The following is a 25,407-nucleotide window of genomic DNA, read 5'->3' on the forward strand; positions in this document are numbered from 1 at the left end:
AAAAATTCCAAATCGGTAGCAAATAAAAATCTTCAGTATACACCCATCTGCCATCATTAATTTCTAAGTCTGGATTGGGTATCACGTTGCGAATCTAATCATTATGATAAGTAATGATTTCACAGTTTGTTTCAATCGAGTAATGTTGTGAGAATTCTTCCTTTTAATTAAGTTTACCTTCCACTAGGTTGCTTTAAATAAATAGAGCAGATATCATCAATCAAATCCCCAAAAGCAGGCATCAATCACTTTTGAAGTGTTGGGGTGGGGAAGGTTCAAAGATCAGGGGCACTGAGAAGAGGTTGATTCTTTATTTTTTAACAGCAAATCCGAGAACATGTTAAGGAGAGAGAATCGTATTGATGAGTTTTGAACTTGTGATGGAGTTATTCCTCGCTTAAATAACAGCAGACATTATTAATTAATTATTATGTTGTAGATTTTTTGTAAATATTTTTCTTCAATAATTTTAATTGAATTCTAGGTCAAATAAAGCAGTATATTATAGAATTTTGTAAATATTTGACTTCATTAGTTCTAGAATTTTAATTGAAGGTCAAATAAAGCAGTATATTATAGGATTCTGTAAATATTTGACTTCATTAGTTCTATTATTTTAATTGAGTTCAAAGTCAAATAATGCGGTATGTTATAGAATTCTGAAAATATTTGGCCTCATTAGTTCTATAATTTTAAGGTCAGAATAAAGTCTTTAAAATAGTTAAAGTTTATTTTAAAAGAATGCTCGTGATGATGTCGTGTCCGCGTTATTACGGAAAGGGAGTACAGTAAATTCTGAGGATTCCCGAATACCCGAGGGCAGAAGTTTGACGCTTCTAGCTCATAAGAAGATGACACACACACACGCTTGCTTCCACAACCCCTTTTTACAAGGAGACCCTTTCACACACCTCACGGATAGAACACAGGCGAAAAATGACCATGCACGAACCAGGACTCGAACCTGGCACGTCCAGATCGCAGGGAAGACGCGCTAACCCTAAGCTAGGACGCCGGAAATAATGTCCATAAAAATACATTTATAAATATAAGTATAAAATACTTGTAAATAATAAAACGATTTTACTGGATTTTTCATTTTAAACTAATCAAGTATGCATTGTCTTCTCCTTACTAAAGATTTACCCTCTTTATCATAACTCATTTCAACGCTCAAAATAATTGCAACTCTCTTGCAACTTTACGTTTTACTTTCTTATTGTTGTTACTTGATTTTTAAGTATTTAAATTTTTTCACCTATTTATTTCGATTCAGCTACCTCTCAAATGGATTTGTCATAGTTTTCGATTTTCTCTTAAAGTTTAAATTTTAGAAGGATCTTCTGAAACATTTCTCGAATATTTTCTAATAAATGTGTTATTCCAGAGAACACCTGACATGGCAGTTGCGTACAATAATCATGAAATATTCATCTTAGGGCATGAATTTAGAATTATTATTGAATCTATCGTGCCAACCTTGTAGAGTTATTTGGCGATTAATTCATGGCATGTGCTTGATAACAACCGAAAACCGAATCTGTATTTTAGATGCGTTTTATCTAATCGATTGAAGCAAAAATTAGTTAAAAATACTACACTTGTAGTCACAAAAGTCCCATACCAAATTTAATGTATTTAACTCACTGCATTTTTGAGTTATCGCATTTATATGTTTCTGAAAGTACAGACCGACAGACTGTCAACCTTCATTGGATTTGGCACAAAATTTGACAGGTGTCTACACTAAATATATTAAAATTGTTTACGTTTTTTATCCATCCATTTCTTTTATTTTGTTTAGTTTATGTTAACTTACGTTCCTACAGTCGAACAGACAGACGTCCTCTACACGGATTGTGCAAAAATCTGCAAATTTGCTGAAAACACCGTATAACAAAATTCATCGATCTAGCCCAAAATTTTTTTCAGTTATTTTTGTCAGAGATAGAACTGACGAACATTATCCAAAAATCTGTTTAACCCTTTAAAGAACCAGTTTTTTCTAGTCATATTATGTTAAAATATTTTTAGGCTTAAAATTAGAATAAGAAAAGGGATTCATTTAGCTTATTAGATAAATTTAATTTGATTAATTAATTAATTTGGTTAATTAATAATTAAGTAACAAAGCAAGACGCATCATTTTGTGTGAGATAAAGAACAGAAGCATCTAAGTTTCTGACTTTCTAAAAAAATGTGTCAGAACTTATGCCAACCTACATAATTTCATGCAAAGATTCACAAATTTGGTGGGAGGCATACTTCCCACGGCCATAGAAATGGTTAACTAACTCAACGAGGACTAAAACGTAAAGATTTCTGAAAATTTCGAGTTCGAATTCTTTGATGATTACTATACTGTCTCTTTACTACATGTACCAGAGAGTAAAAATCAACTACCTCCCTTCCGAAAAAAAAAACACGACTTAGAAAAAAACTTCAAATGATTTTATGAAGTAAATCGTTCAATATTAAGAATGCTAAATAAAACAAAAAAAAACATATTTTTCAAAAATTTGACACTATATAGTAGTCTCTTACCTTGATATTTAAAAATTAAATTAGAAAATCAACTTAAAAATGTTACAATAATCTTATTGTAGTCTTGTTAGATAATAACTCTGTGCAGTATGGCCGTATTCAACATAGTAGTATTGGGGAAATGTGGACCATACTGGCTACAATGACTTCGTACTTTCTCATATTCGTAGCTTCGAGAAAGTATAGCAACTGTCAAAAAATTCGAACTCGAGATTCTGACGAATCTCCACGTTTAGACCACGTTTTAGAATTTGTAAAACATGTTTCTGAAAAATGTTTGCCGGTCTATCTCTGGCAAAGACAACTCAAAAAACGCTTTGAGCTAAACGGTTAATATTTGGTACATGGTTTGTTCACCAAGTTTGCATATTTCTACCAACTTTTGAGTAAAATCTGCTCAGAAAAAGCCCGTCTGCCCGGCTGTTTGAATATAAGTTAACGACAATTGAAAAACGAAGAGAGATAGACAAAAAAATTCAGTGCACAGATTTAACATATTGTAGCCACCTTTCAAAGTTTGAGCCAAATATAGTAACAAGTTGACTGTCTATCGGTCTGTACCTTGAGAAACAAGTAGACGCAATAATTCAAAAATACAAAGACTTTAATATACCAAATTAGATATGGAATTTTTTAATTACAAGTGCAGTTGTCAAATCTTTGTTTCAATGGGCTGATAAAATAGTGTCTAAAACATCAATTCTACTTTTGGATATTTTAAATCGCATGCCAGGGATTAATCGCCAAAAGACAAGCCAAGGATGATACTATAGTTTCAGTAAAAATGCTAAAGTCGTATAAAAAATTTATATTTCGCAACTATTGTATGCCAATTCTATGTATTGCTTTTTATGGTGTGAAAGGTTTATTAAAGTGTATGCGAGAAAGTTCTGGAGAGACCACTACCGATGGTTTATATTAATATAGTTCCTGTGCCATTCTCTGAGAGCGTTTTTATACAAATAGATCGATAAATACCGAATACCTTGTTTAAATAAAATAAAAGATTCATTTTAATGTTCTTGTAAACAAAATTAAAAAAATAGAATCATTTTTCAAAAACTCTTATTCTGAAATGCGATTCAAATTTTTAAAAAATGAGCAAAATAGTAAGAGGCAATTCGTTTCTTTTATAAACAGACGAATGAAAATGGAGCATAGAATTTCATATTCCTTTGTTAAAAGTATTTTTTTTTAAAAAAAAGGAACAATTCAGTTGAAATACTAATAACAAAGAGATAAAGAAATGGAGATTTTGAAGTGTTTACTTTGCCGTTTAAGTGCCTCCCTACTTTTGTATTAGAAAACAACTTTGCTTTTTAATTTTCTTGTTTCTTCAATGGATCTTTATAGTGTGATATAACAAAAGTTAGCTATATAATTTTGCTTTGTTCAGTCAACGATCTTTCATAACGCAAACAAAGAGCAAAAATTGATACTCAAATAAGAGGGGGGGAAAATCTTATAATATTCTTGGCACACTTCATGGAAATATTTGGTTTTATTGTAAATGTAAAGATGAGTTTCCATTAAGCTTTCTCTTTTTAAGTGGAAATTTCCAGATGCAATCAATAAAATAATAAAAAAATATTACTTCAGATATTAATTGTGAATGTAATGTAAGTGCTGCAAACTTTTAAGTCTGAAATAATAGAAACTTCCTTACTTTTCAAAAATTATGCACTTCAGCTTTACAGAAGGAATTATCTTCAGAATTCTGACATACTCTCAGAAGCATCCAAAGTATTCAGTTGTGCCTTCAAAAATTGATATTTATTTAGGAATTAACAATTAACTGCTTTGCATTTGTTTTAATTTTTTGACTCTAAGGATAAATTGTGAACCCTCTTGCTAACCCCCGGGGAGGGGGCACCTCGAAATGAGGTTGAGATGCTTCCGGTATGGTGGTTGGATCTCGCCACCCTGGAGGGTACATAAAAAGGTGGGGGATCTGGCTCCTCCCATCGATGACGGGACGTACCTCCTTCGGGAAGGGTTGTACCGTGGCCGGTGATGGCCCTTAGGACTCAACCACAGTTCCCGCCAGTGTTGCTGTAGCGGCGGTCTGGTCATTCAGTATAATTTTTCCGTGCGCATTCGGGAGGATCGGAGAGTCAGTGATATGACTCACCCTCTCGCTACACATCTCGCGATTTCCACGGGCTACGTAGAAGTGGCAAAATTTGTGTAACCCTCTATTTCAGCCGGGATGCATTTTTCCATCTATTTAGCTGTGCAAGCAGTTCTTTTCCCGTTTATAGTTTCATTCAGATTTGGGTTAACAGATAGCATTAGTTATCCATGGTTCTGTGAAATATTCAAGCGTGTTTTGCAGCATTTTGTGGGCTATTTTTAAAAATCGAAAGATGTCTGGCAGGAAACGTTTCGCAATTTTCGAACCTATTTTGATAAAAGAATTACGCAGCGAGAGGGTAAAATCAATGAGAGGGCCCCATTTTCACTCCCCCGCAAAAGAAAAAAAACGTTCTCGCCTACTCTCCAATAAAGGTTATCCAGAGGACTCTTTACAAGGCATTGGCATACAATTGTTACGAAATGTTAACTTTTTGGCATTTTTATTGAATGCCGTGTCCTTCTTGGCGAGATTACATGAGAATAATCCCTGCGTGTGTTTAATAGCACCTGAATCAGAAATTAGAATTTGTGATTCAGGTACATTTTTTCCCCATTCGGTTGAAACAAAAATTTGGCAGATAATTACATTACATTTGTAGTCAGAAAAATCACACACCAAAACTGATGTATTTAAGTCCTTACGTTTTTGATTTATCGCGTTTACATGTTACTGAAAATTCATATCGAAGGACATTGAACCTGTTGTTGAATTTATCTAAAAATTCAATAGATAATCCACACTGTATATTATATCTGGATATCTAAATTTATATATCTAGCTTTCTTTGATTTGTAGCTATCCTTTTAATTTATATTCGAACACCTGGACAGCTGGACTTCCTCAGCACTGATTTTGCTTTAAATTCGGAGGATATCTACAGATTTGGTGATATGACAGTATATTAAATTTTATCGGTCTAGCTCAAATTCGTTTTTAGTTATAATAGTCAAAGACAAACAGACAGACATTTTCCAAAAATTCGTGTTTTGAACTTGGATAGGTCTAAATCGAGGAGATTCTTTCAAAATTTCGAGTTGGAATTTTTCGAGGATTTCAGTACTTTCTCTATCCAACATATACGGGAAAATAAAAATGAAATAAATCGTCGCCAACTAAAAACGGCGATTATCTTTGAATCTTATGTACAATGGAACTTACCAATCTTGGCATAATCTGAAAGCCGCCAAGTGAATCGGAGAATGCAACCATCTAGTTAAAATTTTGCATCTTATGTATAATGGAGCTTAGATTTCTTAGCAATATCGAAAAACTTAAGTGTATTCTTTGGTTATCTCGGTGTAATCTGAAAATAGCTAAGTAACATGAGCTTGGCATTTTGTGTATAATGAGCTTGGCGTTCTTGGTATAGTCTGAAAATCGCCAAATAAGCCGCAATTTTGGCGATTTAAATAATTTTCCGCCACGAAACCATGATAATAAATAAAACTCGCCTGCTATTTATCAAAAATATTAATAGATATAAAAAGTGAAAATTTCTTTCTCTATAAGGCTCTAAAATTGAAATCAAGAAGCATAATCGATATGGTTTTTCAGTAATTGATTGTTTGATATAATATAAATATGTTTCTTTATTCAAATCTACACGCTTTACCAGAGTAGAATGATCAATTTTAACATAATTTCTGACTTCTTCTATCATTTTCTGAACAATTTAGTTATGTCCACAAAGAAAAATATATATTTATTTTTTGAATTTGCATTGATAGGCTTTGAATCTACAAAATATTTATAAATATTTCTGTAGAATGATGATTTGTTTTAATTTTTGAAGGAAGAAGCATAATCTAACTAATATTCTAAATATAATTTTTTATTAAAAGATAATGATATAAATATTTGAGAAAACATGAAATAAATCTACTATCATAGTTGTTTTTCTAAAAGCACTTGTCATTGACAACCCCACTAACGATGTCAGCGATTTTTAGCCGAGAGAGCGTCTCTTGTTTTTCAATACCACCATCTAGGGTCAGGAGTACGACTTAGCTACTTACATTTCACAACCACTTTCACGGGGGGGGGGGGCTTCATTCATGCATTTCATTTACTTATCCACAGATCGTAATTTAGACCTGAATCAGAGAACTGTCACTTCTGAACCAGTACCCTCAGTGGTATTACTCTGTACATGTGGGACTTTGTGACCACGGTAGATTTATACGTGCGCCAGTCATTACATACACGGGGAGACTTCGGCTGGCGGAGTTCGAACTCACAATCCAAGGGATGCGAATGCAACGCCCTACCAACCAGGCTATCCCGGCCTTCTACTATCATAGCAAATGTATCATCAATAACTTATTTATTTTCATTTTAATTCCACGTAGAAACTCGTTTGCTGTTTTAATCAAGAGAAAATACATGAAATGATATACAAGCCTATTTGGGCTCTTTGAAAAAATCTCTCTGTACACATAAAAATATCCATATGGAATCATGACTTTATGATTCACCATGAATAAAAGGGTATATTTTTATAATTAGCCCAGTAAGAAATTATACATTAAGGAATAACAGAACAATGGGAAATAATGCAATAAAAAAGGCTAATAAAATGTTTGTGTTATATTTGGATAGTAAGAAGTGGTAATGTCATCCCCACAAGATGCGCAAAAGAATCAAGAATTAAATTAGTGCGGCTCATTTCAATTGAAGAATGTAAATACATATTGATTTCATGTTGAAATATAAGCAAGATAAAGATGGAAATTGTAATCAAATATGGATCATTTCAAATGATAGCTTGAAAAAAGATTCCAATGTTTTTCAAATGAACTGAATTAAAATGAGATATATTTTATCTGTTAAAGAATTTCGAAACTAATTTCATCCCAATTTTCATTTTGGAAACGGATTATCTCAAAAAGCACGGCTCACGTATCTTCCAACATACTTTCGCTTATTACTAAAATTTGATAGAATCTTTAATAAAAGCGAACAAAATCAGTAAGAAAAAAAAAACCTGCCTCGAGTTATAGATAATTTTGAAATTTAGGCGTCAACCTATTTTATAAAAAGTGACTTTTTTTGTTCCATTCCAAGTCACGGAATAGCTGAGTCTAGAGAAGAAATACCGTTTTGTAGTGAACGATTATTCTTAATTCTATTGCACCTGAAAAAAATCGGTTACGATTGCAAAGCTTTATATCGACAACATCATAGAGGACTGATTCCTATTATTGAAAAAAACATAACAAGATTTTCCATTTGTGTATACGATGTAAACATCCAAGATGTTTAATAAAATATATCGAAACTATAGTCTAATTGAAAATATGAATACACTATAAGAACAAACACATCTAAATTGTGTACAAGATTTTGTAATAAACAGAAGTACACAGGCAGATTAGTTTTAAATAGCCACAGGAGCACAAATCTCTCAGAAAGAACACAGTGATGATCGATACTCCAAAGCGAATGTCCACTCTACTATTCGCTTGAGCTCCACTCTACACCTGTGTGTCTCAGCATTTACAGCTCCTACTTCCAGACATCGAATATTCTAGACCAAACTCAGAACTCGAGATCGAGAAATATTATTTTCAAGATTCTTGAATATTTAGGATCCACAATTTTTTCGCCGAAGATACCTGTTCGCCAGCAAGTCACGAAAGCCAAATGTCATTAGCCCAGCATCCACGTAGCTTTCTTTAGATCTATCCGTAAAATTCTCTTCCACATCATGGGACTAACTGTGCAGGGAATAATATTATAAATTCGTAACAATTTTTGCATTCGATAAGTATTTGCAATATTATATGTTTTTAACGCATAGATTAAACAATTCACAGATTTCATAAAATATTTCTTTTATTAACATAAACTTGTATTTCACAAAACTAGATTCATTCTGAAAGTATATCATCTTCGCGTGGGAAAAAATATCTTTCATGAGGATTTTTCTAGGACAATAAAAAATTGTACAAATTTTTTATATTATATGTGATTACCATTAATTATAAAAGATTGAAATTGAAACATTCAATAAATATTATGCCTATTATTTTTTTTCTTCTCCTATAAAACTGGTAAAAATGTAGATGATCCCTTTTCAACTAGGTCGATAGATTTTAAAAGTTTGTAAGTAATTAAAATATTTTTATTTGGCTTCATATGAATTGATACAAAATTGTTTAAAATTATTACTAAAAAAGAAACCATTACTGAAAACCATTTCATCTGTAAATTTAATACCAAAATAAATTATTTTTCATTACTATTTGAAACCATTTTATACTGTAACTAGAAAAATGTTTGAAATATTAAGAGTTTTAATAGATTTTTTTCAATTTCATTCGGATATAAATATTTGCTTTAGTTAAATGCTTTTAATTGAATAAACTTTGAGTTTTCCTGAAAAATATTTTTCAAGAAAATTATTTCCTTCAAAAAAAAATTAACTATTTCATTTTCCAAAATCGTCATAAACTCTTAAATGCTTGTCAAAACTTGGCACAAAACTTAGAAATTCCATTTTATTCAAAATTAAAGCAAGAGTTTTTATATTAAAATCTTTTGTACGAACTACATAATGATCATAAATATTTACTTTCCAAAACTGAGCCCTGTTTAAATCATACCAACGTCATTTCGCTCTAAAACTTCTTGAAATGTCTTGTTGTGGTTTCTATTTAAATGATAAAAAAAAAAGTCAAGGAAATATATTGTTTGTCTGAAGGACAGAAATGACTTTCTCCGCTGCGAAACGGAGCTATTAAACATATTGAGTTAGTCGCATTTTTCATTCCGGTGAGTGGAATCTCTTTGGACCTTGTCCAGAAGTGGAGCTTAAGTTTTATCTTCCGCTAAAAATATTTATTACCGTCTTGACAAACATCATGTTTCTTGCTTTCATACACATGTGCGATTATAAATTCAAAAAAATATGCAGCGAAATGTCTCCTCTGCTTTTTCTTGGTAGTAGGAATGGTAGGAGATAAGTAATGTGGTTTGTGTATGTGTATGAATTTCATTATGTAAAATGTCCAATATAACAGAATGCTGGCTGTGTACTCTATTTGAATAAACAACTTAGTGAAAATATTTTAAAATAAAATAGAACTTTTATTTTGTGCTTTCATTGTATTTAAATTAATTGCAAATATACAATAACGTCCTAAGTTACGTGTATGCATACTTTTTTGTTGTCCGATATAACAGAATGCTGACTGAGTGTTGCTATTTGAATAAACAACTTAGTGAAAATATGTTAAAATAAAATAGAACTTTTATTTTGTGTTTTCATTGTATTTAAATTAATTGCAAATATACAATAACGTCCTAAGTTACGTGTATGCATACTTTTTTGTTGTCCGATATAACAGAATGCTGACTGAGTGTTGCTATTTGAATAAACAACTTAGTGAAAATATGTTAAAATAAAATAGAACTTTTACTTTCTGTTTTCATTTTATTTAAATTAATTGCAAATATACAATAACGTCCTAAGTTACGTGTATGCATACTTTTTTGTTGTCCGATATAACAGAATGCTGACTGAGTGTTGCTATTTGAATAAACAACTTAGTGAAAATATGTTAAAATAAAATAGAACTTTTATTTTGTGTTTTCATTGTATTTAAATTAATTGCAAATATACAATAACGTCCTAAGTTACGTGTATGCATACTTTTTTGTTGTCCGATATAACAGAATGCTGACTGAGTGTTGCTATTTGAATAAACAACTTAGTGAAAATATGTTAAAATAAAATAGAACTTTTACTTTCTGTTTTCATTTTATTTAAATTAATTGCAAATATACAATAACGTCCTAAGTTACGTGTATGCATACTTTTTTGTTGTCCGATATAACAGAATGCTGACTGAGTGTTGCTATTTGAATAAACAACTTAGTGAAAATATGTTAAAATAAAATAGAACTTTTACTTTCTGTTTTCATTTTATTTAAATTAATTGCAAATATACAATAACGTCCTAAGTTACGTGTATACATACTTTTTTGTTGTCCGATATAACAGAATGCTGACTGAGTGTTGCTATTTGAATAAACAACTTAGTGAAAATATGTTAAAATAAAATAGAACTTTTATTTTCTGTTTTCATTTTATTTAAATTAATTGCAAATATACAATAACGTCCTAAGTTACGTGTATGCATACTTTTTTGTTGTCCGATATAACAGAATGCTGACTGAGTGTTGCTATTTGAATAAACAACTTAGTGAAAATATGTTAAAATAAAATAGAACTTTTATTTTGTGTTTTCATTGTATTTAAATTAATTGCAAATATACAATAACGTCCAAAGTTACGTGTATGCATACTATTCTATTGTACGATATAACAGAATGCTGAATGTCTGTTGCTATTTGAATAAACAACTTAGTGAAAATATGTTAAAATAAAATAGAACTTTTATTTTGTGTTTTCATTTTATTTAAATTAATTGCAAATATACAATAACGTTCTAAGTTACGTGTATGTATACTATTCTATTGTACGATATAACAGAATGCTGACTGAGTGTTGCTATTTGAATAAACAACTTAGTGAAAATATGTTAAAATAAAATAGAACTTTTATTTTGTGTTTTCATTTTATTTAAATTAATTGCAAATATACAATAACGTTCTAAGTTACGTGTATGCATACTTTTTTGTTGTCCGATATAACAGAATGCTGACTGTATGTTTCTGTCTAAAGAAACTACTTAGTAAAAATGTTTTAAAATAAAGTAGTACTTTCATTTTTATGTTTCTATTTTAGATAACTTAATTGCAAATATAATAATAAGGTTCTAGCTTAGACATACTATTCTGTTGCCCAATATAAGCAGAATTCTGATTGTATGTTTTTATTTGAATAAACAACTTAGTAAAAAAGTTTTAAATTAAAATAGTATTTTGTTTCTGTGTTTTTTTATTGAATTTAATTTCATGTATAAAATAAGATTCTAAATTATTTATATTCATACTATTTTTTTGTCCAATATAAAGGAATGCTGACAGTGTGTTGCTATTTGATTTGAATAGACAACTTAGTAAAATTTTTTTAAAAATGAAATTGCATTTTGATTTTAAATTTTAACTTAATTTAATTTAATTGCAAGTATATAATAAGGTTCTAAGGTTCTAAGTTACATGTGTGCATACTATTCTGTTGTATTAAATGTAAATTTGTTTTTTCTTTAATGCGATGAAAATTCGGATATAATCAGAAATCTTTAAATTTAAAAATTCTTAGATTCATATGGATTCAGACAATTTATAATTTGAGTGTACGCTTGAATTTCAATATTTTAATTGTCCAATTTAAGAAAATGTTGAATGTACATTATTAAAAGGAATAATAAGTAAATTGATTTAAAATTGAGTTCGGCATTTTTACTTCAGTTAATTTAACTACAAATTTATATTTATATTCTCAAATGCTGCATGTAAAATGTTCTAATTAAATGAAGTATAAAATTTAGTTTTTATTAAATTAAATTATGAATTTGGATTTAAGCTATACTAGTAAATTTCAAGTGGATTTTACATAAATAATTTGTGAAATATAATGGAAATTTTTTCAAAAAATGAATTTCAGAATGTCAAATTCTTATTTCTTATGGAGATAAATGCATAAAATATTTCAAATTATCTAAAAAAAATTTTATTTGAGTTTCTGCAATCTAGGAATGTGTTTTTTTCTATGCCTTTCTCTCTCTCTCTCTCTCTCTCTCTCTCTCTCTCTCTATATATATATATATATATATATATATATATATATATATATATATATATATATATATATATATATATATATATATATATATATATATATATATATATATATATATATATATATATATATATATAGTATATGACAAATTTGGATTTACTTTGAAATCATGAAACAGCCCTAAATGAAATCTTTGCAAAAAAATTATTTTTCACTTCTCTACGTTTATTTTATACACACTATATTAATTTTATATATACACACACATAAGATTATACACATGCAAAAAGTGTTCGTATACTTATTGGGAAATCAAACACGTGATTTTAAAGAATAGACAACTTAGAATTTAAAGCGGTTGATATTTTATTCTGAATATTTTTGATGTTAGAAACATTATTTCTATTACATATTTTATATAGAGGAAAGAAAGAGAAGAAATAGAAAAAAAAATTCTTTTATTTATTCATTTATAATACTTGAAAATATTCTATGGAAAGATAAAAATCAATATTTTGAATTCACACTATAGAAAACAAAAACAATGTAAAAAGTTTTACTCAAATAAATGATTTTATCAAAGAGGATTTACTGTTTTCATAAATATTTTCTCTTTTTTCTTGTTGAAAAGAAAAATATAAAATAAAATATCATTTAAGCATGATTATAATATTTTACAGAATCTAATCTATAAATATATTATTTTAAAAACATCGAAGCTAAATTAATAAATAAAATAAAATTATTTTCTAATGGAAAGCGTTTATTTCTTCATATTTAATTTTGCATTAATTTTCTTGATTTATTTAATATTTTATTTAAATACTGAATAAAGCAGTTAATTATTTATTATTAAAATAATCTTTAAGCGATATTTCTTTGAATTTCTTTAATTTCGTTTAACAGTAAGTCGAATTAAAAATAAAAAACATTGCCAAAGTAATACTTGAGATTTAAATATGCTTGTAATGGATTTATGCATTTATTTAAGTAATTTTACAATAAAGCATTATATTTATTTTAAGGAAAATCAACATATTCATTAATACGTTATTTATATACTGCAAGAAAGGCATTCATTAGCAAATTAAATATTTAAAAAAAATCCTATCTTTCACTTTAGTTTTAAAATCCTTAAGCAATAGTTATAAATCTGTAATATTGTTATGTTGCATAACTACTCTAACAAAGAAGAGATTTCCAAGGATATTTTTATGAATGTTGAATGGATGTCAGATATGGAGTATAAAAGTACTTTTATACAACATAACTTTATAAGACCCTTCATTTATCCTTATTAAAATTGAAATCTTACCGGAGGCACATCAGATTTAGGGATGAGAAGTTGTCGTGTAAATAAGCATATTCTCGCTTCCATGGTTGGTATAATAATAATAAGAGTTATCTCTCTGCTGATGAAGGTTCATATTTAATTAAGTGAGAATTGGACGAATGTATTGCAATATATTTCGGGGAGGGGGGGGGGAAGAATATTGTGCATATACTAAAATGCCCCATTTGAATTGTCAAATGACTAAATTATTCACACCATCCTATATGTTATTGCAAGTCAAATTTTTGTTGTTGACAAAATATAAAACCATATATATATATATATATATATATATATATATATATATATATATATATATATATATATATATATATCCTTTAAGGAGTGCATAATTCAACATAGAAAAATGCTGGGAATTATTTCAATATTCTAGCAGAATATCTGCTTTAGTAAATATTCTTTTTGATTATTGTGGTTGCTATATTTGTCATAAGCGCAGATTCATCAATTTATAAAAAATTTCGCTTGATATTTTAAGTAAATGTTCTAGTCAAATTATAAATTTATTTTATTTTCAAAGAAAACCGTCGCTATATGAAAATTAATTTTGTAAAATCTGGATGATACGATATAAAATCTGCCATTCAAAACTTGTAATTGGGAATTAACGGATCATTAAATTTCAAAAAAGCACTTGTTTCCCCAAATGGTATCATTTTTAAAAGTTTAATGAGTATTTAATGATCTAGGTTTAGTGTCCTAGCTGAGATATTTTCGCTTTTTATGAGTAATTATTTCTGATGAATTTCTATTTTTTTTTCTTTTGTCTTTAAAACATTTAATTTGTGACAGCAAATTTAACATTTTTATTCAAAGCATGCTCAACTGTGAAATATAGATTAAATTAATAATAAACTGTTTAACTCCATTAATTTTTTTCAAATAATGGATCGTCCCTTTGTAAGGGTGACTGTTTATATTTGTTTTCTGATAGCATGTTTTGTCAAAATCCATAATGATGTTGAAGGAATGGATTTCATACTTAAAATTTAATTTTCAAGCTTATAATGTTTTAGAAATAAAAAAATAATAATATATTTTTAAATTAGTTTATAAAACATCTGTTTTTAATAATTAATATATTTTTCACAAAGGGATTGTAAAAATACCATTATAAGAGAACGGACTTCTCCTTTTTATTCCCCGTAATATTTATTTTGACATGATATTTTCGTTTTCTTCGTCATCTCTTGCTGAGAGAAAATTGTCTTCTCTTTATTTTGATTCAAAAAGACGGACTTTCAAGATCATATTTAATTATTTATCCTTCCTGGAAGCAAATCTAAATCATGAATTTTCCAAAGAAAAATATCTAGAGTCTGTGCTGCCATCTGTTATCGCTATCAAAAAGCAAAACCTTTAAATTTACTATTAGATCTCAATAAGATCACCACCTGATTAAATGAATGAGGAAATAAATATAAAACAGACAGAGTACACTTGAAATAAATCTATTTTCTTTCAGTATTTGAACAATATAACTTTCTGATTAAATCATATTCTTAAAATAAATATTTTCTAGAATATCTACTTTTGCTTCAACAACTTGGATAGATAAAGTTGGATAGACGAATAGACATATTTTTTTTTCCGAAGAATGCAGAATATCTTAAACATGAGGCCTACAAAGGAGACTTTTTGCAAAGAATTGAACAAGAGAAAATGATCATACAAAATGATAACATATATCTACTAATAATAAAGCAGTGCTGTGTTTCTGTGTGTTGGCGTCTATAAACAAGATTGTTTGCTTAGAACTATTAAATTTTGATGAATGGGAATTTGCATCTCTCAGAGATTCTTTTTATTCATTTTTTACGTAACTAAAAATTAAGCGTCATTTTGACATTTTTCTGAAATAACTCCCGACATATCACAGAACAAAAATTATTTTTAGAACATCTTAAATCTCGAAATATTATCTTTTTCATGATATCAATTTAATGATCACGCAAATCGTTTTTTTTTTATATTGGGATTTTTTTTAAATTAATGTTTTTTTCCAAATTTCCAAAAACAGATGCTGTTAGATTAAAACACAAATAATTTTCATTGTTGCTACTAATTTTCAATTCTGGAATTTTCCCCATTGATGATAATCAAAATATCGAAATTCTGTTTATTTTCCATGCTGTCTAAATTTCAGCTTATGCTACTTAATGCTTAGATTCAGAACTTAGAAACAGAGAACAATTTTGAAAAGGCGCCCATTTATGAAAAATAATGATCTGCCTTGTGATAAATTTAAATGTATAAAATGTAGAGAAAATTAATGAAATTAGACGGTAGTACAATAAACAGAACAATGTAAAGTTCCTAAGACAATATAAATTATATATCTCTCAAAATTTGAATTCAAAAAAATATTTTATTGAGGAAATCATTATTAAAGCGTTATATAAAATATATAATCGCAAATGTTGTTTTTATTAAATACTTCAACGGAAAATCTCCTATGCACTTAAGTTCATTTCCATGTTGAGTAGGTCTTGATATAAGGTATACTTTTAGAAAAAGCTTCAAACATTTGTTGTATTTAAAATTAAAGTTTAAATTAACAATAAAGCAGTGTCAAAAAATTTTTAAGTGCGCCCATTTTGACCTTCTTATACTTATATTCTTTCTGGTGATATAGTTGGAATATACGCATTATAAAACAATACACAGAAATAAAAGATGTACGTAACACACGGAACATAAAAATGTAAGGCGTCTAAAAATATTATACTTATATGTGCATCAAAATTTGAAGATAAATAATATTTTGCTAGTGAAGGCATTATAAAATAGTTACAAAATAAGTTTTAATCAGAATCATTTGAACCCATTTCTCTTGGTGAATCAAATAATCTCCAAACACGTCTCATCTATATGGATTTGGCGAATTAATCAAATTTTGGCAGCAATTAGCCTCCGGAATATACCAAAAAAAGCAGTTATGTTGTTTCAGATTGCCGGATTTTTTTTCGCAATTTTTCAAAATATTATTGGATTTAATTTTAATTAATGTTTTCGAAATTATGTATTATCATAATTGTTTAGTAAATAAGTATTAATTTTAGAGATAATTATTATAAAATTTGTGAATATTTATGAAAAATCAATACAACTTATCGCTGTAATCAGTTAGAATAGAATGAATAGTCATAGAACCTGGATGAATTTTTACCAAAGAGTTGTTGCATCTGTTCAGTGTTGAAATTAGATTTATCTAATTAATTAAGCACACATATAATTTTGAAGAAAAGCAAAATTTGTTCGATTTTGAACTGTTGAAACTTTTAGAAACATATCTAGATAATATTTAATTGCATGAAAGAAAAATGAAAAGTCTTGAAATTTCCGTCGCCAATTGGCATATTTATTGCTAGTATTTCGTCAACACTGGCTTATTATTTTACACCTCATCTTGTTTGAAAAGACAATTACTTGATATTGGCCTTCATTTTTATTCATTTGAAAGCATATTCTGGTATATCAACATTTTGGAAGCTTTTAGAATAGAAAGTAGAAAATGTAACCAAATATGCTGCTTACTTAGGAAATTTATATAAAACGCCAAACTGATTGCCAAAATGCAATTACTGTGAAAATGATGAGCAAAAAAAGTAATTTGATTAAAGCTGCTTTAATTTGGCTTTTGAGTCTGTTGTCAAAGTGCTAACGTAAGCATGCATGTAGATTAGTTTTTCTGGCAATCCATTTGCTACTTTCTTACTATTTTTTGGTTTTTTTGGAGTTGTGCATTTACTACGTTGTTGATTTGATATTCTTATCAATGTAAATGTTTCTCTTATCATTTGATATTGATATTAAAGTTTATTTTCATCACCAAATCAACAGAGTATTCAACATTCTATAAATGAATATTTAAATTAATAGCATTCTATTAAAAACGCTTTGTTTCCATTATTTACGGCTTTTCAATCTATTAATTTTTAGCAGGAATATGTTATGATATACAGGTGGCTATGAAATATGTTATATATTTTTAAAATATGTTTGAAGACTTTTATAGCTAAAACGAATGCACGGAATGTATCCAGATTTTATAAGATTTTACGATTGTGAAAGGCATGATAAGATCTATTCCGGAGTAAACAAAATTAGTACCAAAAGTCACCAATAGAGGAAATATTGGCGCTGCTGTCATATTCAATCGAGGAAATTTGCATATCGAGATGGATTATGTAAAATTACTAGTGTGTGTTTGACAGCTGCAACATGCATTCTTTGTAAAAAGGGAAGAGAAAACGACCTATTAGTAGTTCGTTTTTGTTAACTATTGGTGCGTTCTTGACTGTTGTTCGTGATTGACTGTTGATGTGGGCTTAATATGAGCCAAACTCACTTCAGCATGCTTTACTGCCAAAACTGTTCGACAATAGACAGTGTAATGCCGTGGCTACGGTTAAGCAAACCTTCATGCATTAAAACAGAGCATAAGTTATAAACATAACTGATAATTTACACGCAACAGTGGAGAACGTCATATATCGTATGCAATATGTTATACACAGGGAAGTGCAGGATATTGAAAATGTTGCATGGCGTAAAGGGGATCTTAAAGTTGGTGAATAAATATTATTTTTTTATGATTTCATGAATTCATTCATAACAGTACTCACACAGACCCAAAAACCCCCGGTGGCACCTCGAAATAATAATGAGATGCTTCCGGCATGGTGGTTGGATCTCGCCACCCTGAAGGGTACACAAATAGGTGGGGGACCTGACTCCTCCCATCGATGACGGGACGTACTTCCTTCGGGTACGGTTGTACCATGGCCGGTGATGGCCCTTAGGACTCAACCACAGTTCCCGCCAGTGTTGCTGTTGAGGCAGTCCGGTCATTCAGCTTTATGGTTTAAATCCGTGTGCCTTCGTGGGGGGTCGGAGAGTCAGATGGCTGACTGACTTCCCAAGTAATTTCTCTATAGGCAAGTTTTTGCACTAATTTTTTTTTCTGCGGAATTTATTTTCTCATGCCTTCCTCAGTCTGTAATTGAAACGTGGCTTCATTCCGTTCATTCGTTTTGACCGCAGATGCCTCCAAACAGGGAAAATTATTTTATGTCCATTCTGTATAATACAAAAAGAAATATTTCTAGTTATTTATTTATAAAGAAATTTATGAACAAAATTTTATTCTTAAAAAAAAAACGAGCATGCTATCTAAAAGAGTGTTGGCATTAAACTCTTCAATAAAATAGAATTCTTAAGAAAACATCTTGAGTAATTAGTGTCATTAAAAAAATCTCCTATCGTTATACAACACTCCTATAGTAACACGTAATGTAATGTGATTAATTGATCACAGGTCATTAGATTAATAAAAAAATGACATTATATTTCACAGATGAGGAATAATTTCCATTTCATTTCACTTCATCAAAATTGTACCAGCTTCTTAGGGTAACACTCCCCCCTTTTCCTAAGCTATACAGAAGACCTGAATCTCTTAGGTAATGAACTGGTGATAAACGATTACAATCAACTTTAACTCTAATTGCTTTCTTCAGCCAGAAGCTGTTTCACACACCTTTTTTGGTAATTTGGAAAAAAAAAAATGAAGAGCGGTGAACCGAGTTCGAAGCATTTGCCCTGAGGATTAATTATCATATTCCAATTTTGTTCATAATTAGACACATCAGTTTTTTTCCCCCTCGAAGTAATCATTTTCGTTGATTAAGTGATATTTTACACGAAGATCTAATAATATTGCCATTTGAGGGTTATAATTTTGATTGATAGTTTTTTAGGTTATTTATTCTGTACTCTTTCTTTTCTGTAATATATGAGCTTACTGGCACTTTAAATGTTACTAGCAATTTATTTAGTGGTATTAGTTATGAGTTATGATTAATATATATTATGATTCATGTATTTTGAATTCAACTTCATGCTCTACATATGAAACTGCATAAGTTGATTTTGCTTTTTTATTTCAAATTTTTAGTGGAATGTTATGATGTTTTAAAACCTTTATTTCACTTGATTTGTTTCATGTTTGGGGAAAACAATTTTCTTATCAATTATCTGCTAACTTCCTGATGTGCTAAATTCTTGAACTTTAGCACACTTTAAGCAGTCAATGACAGTCCCGAGAGTCTCATAATTGAGGATGAGATGCTTTCGGCATGGTGGTTGGATCTCGCCATTCAGGAGGGTACACAAATAGGTGGGGGATCTGACTCCTCCGATCGATGGCGGGACTTACTTCCTTCGGGGAGGGTTGTACCGTGACCGGTGATGGCCCTTAGCACTCAATCATAGTTCCCGCCAGTGTTGCTATCGTGGAAGTCTGGGCTTTCAAGTTTTTACATGTGTCTTCAGACGAGTCGAAATAGTCAGTCTATGACTTACCATCAGTGACAAAATACTATTTTAATATTTTCATAGAGTAATCATCATGTAATTACTATTCTAATTAAAAATTTGATTTCATAATAATGTCACCTAGTCGGGGGATAGAGAATTAATTGAACCTAAGAATAATTGTAGAAAGTAAATAAAATGAGAGATAATGGGTCTTATCAAACTGTATCGCATTCCTTTCAATAAAGATGTTAACCCTCTCTTCACCAAAATAAATAAATAAATAAAATTTTGCACCTTGAGTAAGGCCTATGATGTCTTGCGTGACATTGGTGAACAATAGCTACAAAATATAGATCTTTGACACAAATTCTGAATTTTTACAGATCTGGCACTCAAAAATCAAATTTGTATATTAGATGCGTTTTTTTTTTTTTTTCCTCCCGATTAGAATGAAATCTTGTCATGGAGCTACAGTTCTAGCCCCACGTTCACATGCCAAATTTTATTTATTTAAGTTGTTGCTTTTTTTGAGGTATTGAATATGCATGCACAAGAAAGCACAGATTGATAGATGAGCAGCCTTTTGACAGATATGATTCAAATTTTATGAAAAAAAAATCTCCTTATTTTATGTGCTAAACCTATGTAGCAAATTGTTTTTGTATCCAGCACTTTATGTTATGTAGTTATGTAGCTGCCAGGCTCAGCTGTACAGTGACATCCATTTAGATAGATTTCTGTTGAATGTATTTCATTCATCATTTGATAGAAATTTGACAAATTTGGTATCAAGTTAATTTACCAAATGCCATTCCTCTAGCTTAAAGTATTTTTCAATTATTGAGTACCCAAACAGATAGCCATAATTCCAAAAATTTGTTTTCCGGGCTGTAGGAGATCTGAAAGGTATAATATTCAAAATCTCAAGTTCTAAATTTCTTATTTGACGATCATTGATTTTTTTTTCTTTTTTTTATGTTTGCATCATATACAAGAAAATAGTAAAAAATTCTGTTGTTTAATACAATAATAAAAGTGTGATTTTGAAAATTCCTATTCGTTCATTTTCTTTGCTGAATAACATTAGGGGAATCAAACAGCAAAATAATTTTTTCACTAATAAAATTTACTCATAATATTTAACAAAAGAAATTTTTATGTTCTCTTTATTCGATAAATTTGCAGTTCATTTTTTGTTTTCGTATGTATACATTATTTATTTGATTTTAAATGGTTAATTAATGGTTTAATTGTAACCAAAATTTTAAAATTATACATTTATTTTGCTTTATTTTTTTAGTTTATACATTTGAACATTTGACATGAATTTATTTCTTTGAATTTTGTTTACAATTATTAGATAATATTTTGCTATAGAGTTTTGCAAAATTTTAATAAAAATTGCTTTATTTATACAAGTAAAACTGGAAACACTAAATTACTTGTTCTCTGTAGAAATCTAAATTATTAAATCATTTTTTTGCTTGAAAATTTCAGTTATTACATATTGAAAGACTAGGTGATATTTAATGTGATTTGTATATTAATATTTTATTTTTCGTCCTATAATTATGATGTATTTACATTTTTCAGAAGATTGAGTTCTAAGAATTAATTATTACAAGAATCAATAATATGTTGTTAAACATTTATTTTATAATTTGAGATTTTTTTTAGCATTTGTATTTTAATGGAATGGCATTGATGCAATGTTATCTTGTACTCTTATCATAGAAATTGCGATAAGATAATTAATATAAAATAATAATTAATATTAATGCAAGATAATTAATATAAAATAATAATTAATATTAATGCAAGATAATTAAATATAAAAAATCGCATTTCCAAGTGAAGGCCTTACACTTCCTAGATAGGCTGCCTCGTCGTGAGTAAATAAACAGATACTTTTTATTCGTGAACAAGTTACATTAGTATATTTATAGCCTTTCATAACATGCTATCAATCTGATTAATTCTTACAATCATTCAAGCCGAAATTAATGAAAATACCAATACTGAATATATCATGGAGAGATGTGTAAAAAAAACATACCTTTATATTGATATATCGGCAGTTATCAGAGTGAATTACATTTATAATTATATTTTTCACGTTTCTTTTAAAGGGAAATTCTTTCGTAGATTCGAAGTGAAATTCGTTCGTAATTCTTTTCATGTATGAAAAAAATCTTGTTGCATTTTTATAAGCTGAAGGAGTAAAGTGGTCAAAGCAAGGCTGTTAATCAGAATTTTTCATTCTTATGTTCAAATCTTATTTGAATAAAGAACGTATTTTACTAATTTTAAGTTACAAAAATCTATAAAACCCGCTGAAAAATAAACATTTTTAGAGAATCACACCAAAAACTGAAATAATCAATTGCTTCTTTTTTTATAACACGCAAATGTTTAATTAGTAAAAAAACAGTAAAAAAAAAATAGTAAAAAAAGAAAGGAAAAAAAAAACAGAATGACATTTTACCCTGATACATAATTTACATTAGAATTCACTGTAGCCAGACTTATGAGCATTTAATTTCCTCTATATGTTTATTTTTCATTTAATATAAAATATGTATCCCTTCTGTATAGTAGACAATATGTATTTTACATTTTATTTTTTGCCTCAACAGGTAGTCTTTCAAGTACCATCCACAGTTGAAGGCCGAGCCATGCCTCTCCGGTGTCGATGGCTTTTAGAAGCTTCTCCTCACAAGTACCTCTACCTAAGATTCAAAGGCACCGACGGTGCAGAAGGCTGTCTGTCTGGCAACAAAATCATCGTCTATGCTGGCTTACCTGTTCAACCACTGTCGGTGGTGTGCTTGCATGGCGGACGCAAGACTCCTACATCAATAGCTGGTGCCGAATCTGCATCGTCCTCTGCAGCCAATGAAAACAGAGAGGTTGATGTCTTCTCCAACTACTGGTATAATGATACTGGCCAAGACGGTAATGGTCGGCATGTCTTAAGGGATCATGTCTACATTGAGGTGCTGGCCAACCATGCAGAGACTGTACGTTTCGAATGGATGGAAGTGACCAAACCCTTCTTTCGGACAAGGGGTGGCCAGGTCTTGAGGGATGTGAACTGTCCTTTCGAATGTCCTGAGCTGAATGCTTGTATCGCACCAGAACTGTGGTGTGATGGGAGGAAGCATTGCCCATCTGGTTATGATGAGGCACCAGCACATTGCGACAGATTCCCTACGTCATATGTAGCTGCTGGTACATCCGCTGGTGCTATAATTTTGCTGCTGGCACTGGCACTGATCACAATACGATGCAGGCAGAGAGGGGAGTTCAAAGAATCCAGACCTGTGCCAACAGAAGACTTTCCGATGGACAGCCCGCACGTGAAATAGATGTGTTTTTTAAAAGAGATGTTTGGTGTTTCGATCTTATTTGTGGCACACTTTTTTTATTTTTTAAATTTTTTGTTTTTGATATGTGACACTATACTGTTTACCCAAGAAGGTGCATAAGGCTAAACTGTACTTTGGCAGAATTACAGTACTTATAACCTGTAAGATCCCAAGTTACTCAGTTCTAAGTGACTGATTAACAGTTCTATGTAAAATGGTTTTGATTTCAGACACACAAAAAAAAAATAACAAACAAAAATTTCATTTTGCACAGTAATTGTTGAAACAAATTAATTATATCAGATGGAGATATTTTTATTTTTGCATGAAACAATTCCGAATCAGGAATGAAATGTGTTTTCAACTGTTTTGACTTGCAGTCTTTTGGACTATATAACATTCTCGATCCTACTGGCGAACAATTGGTTTCTGGCGCATAATAACGCAATATCACTTTTAATTTTTAATTCAAGTTGAAGGAAAAAAAATATTGTTTAACATAGAATGGTTTAACATAATTCAATTTATTCCAGTATTAATATAGGAATTTTTAACTATTTTGAATTGCAGTTATTTTTAATATATAACATTATCGACTGCATTGGCATACAGTTTGCTTGTGGCCTATATAAACACAATATCACTTTTAATATTTTATTCACGTTGAAGAAAAAACAGTATTGCTTAACATAGAATGATTTAAGTAAATTTAATTTCATTCAGGATTAAACAGGAAATTTTAACTGTTTTGAATTGCAGTCGTTTGAATTATATAATATTCTCAACTGCATTAGCGAACAGTTTGTTTGTGACAAATATTAACAAAATATTACTTTAAATATTTTATTCATGTTGAAGAAGAAAAGTATTGTTTAACATAGAATAATTTAACTAAATTTAATTCCATGCAGGATTAATATAAAAATTCTTAACTGTTTTGAATTCCAGTCTTTTGGATTATATAACATTCTCGACTGTATTGGCGAACAATTGTTTGGGGTGTATACTAACAAAATATCTCTTTTAATGTTTTATTGAAATTAAAAAAAATAAAAAAAACATAGAATGATTTAACTAAATTTAATTCCATGCAGGATTAATATAGGTATGAAACTTAGGTATATGCCTTCATGAATTAAGTAATATCTTTCATTTAATTACAGTTCTTAATTTCTATCTAATGTTTACAATTGCCCCCTTTCTATACATATTTCAAACTTTTTAATTGCGGAAAACTTTAAATCTTGAACAATATTAATGCAAAATTTATTTCGATAGATATTGCCAATATATTTTAATAAAAGACGAAAAATATATTTTTTCCTCTTAAACAATATTCGTTGTGCATCGTAATTGCATTGATGATAGAGCAAAATAACTTTTCTAACTTTAAAAACACACACAAAAAAATTGAAACTAAAATTTGAATATCTTTTTTAAAAACACGTTAAATTATTTATGTAAAATTTTGAATTTAATTCTTAAACTAAAAGAAGTTCGAAAAATAAAATAAAATAAATATTTAATTTTTATAAAAAATATCTAAATAATAAACAGATCATACAAATTTTCCCCACAAAATTCATAAACACTATTAAAAAGTTCCTGTCTACAGATTAAGCATGTATAACTTTCTAACTGTGCTTTAAGTGCTTTTACGTTTAAGATATGCATTGTTAATCGAACTATTTCGTATTAGAACTTACTTCCAATTTTCTCTAATGATGAGAGCTGTTTTTCTTTATTTGATGATAATGAATAAATAATTAGTAAAACATATGAAACAACAAAAAAAAAAGTCACTGATACGAAGCGAATAAATTATAAATTAAATTGCCAACCAATTTTCCTTAATTTATTTTATGAACAAGAATTATTTGATATAGTTTTATGAGACTTTAGTTTTAATGAAATTAATTGAAGCTTATTAAGACCGTTGAAGAAAAAGAAAGCTCATACTTCAATCGCCAAAATA

The 25,407-nt window shown here is 29.3% G+C and overlaps 1 protein-coding gene across 1 annotated transcript in view; it reads left to right on the forward strand.

The window, feature by feature from the left end:
- The window catches only part of LOC129956560 (uncharacterized), a 90,082-nt gene extending 66,426 nt beyond the window's left edge, over positions 1-23,656 (forward strand). Inside the window, exon 6 of the mRNA XM_056068489.1 lies at positions 22,701-23,656. Coding sequence (XP_055924464.1) covers positions 22,701-23,432 — 732 coding nt within the window. The 3' untranslated portion in view covers positions 23,433-23,656. The remainder of the gene's footprint in view (positions 1-22,700) is intronic.
- Positions 23,657-25,407: the final 1,751 nt, after the last annotated feature.

The sequence above is a fragment of the Argiope bruennichi genome, chromosome 11 (genome assembly GCF_947563725.1).
Source record: "Argiope bruennichi chromosome 11, qqArgBrue1.1, whole genome shotgun sequence".
Classification (NCBI taxonomy): Eukaryota; Metazoa; Arthropoda; class Arachnida; order Araneae; family Araneidae; genus Argiope; species Argiope bruennichi.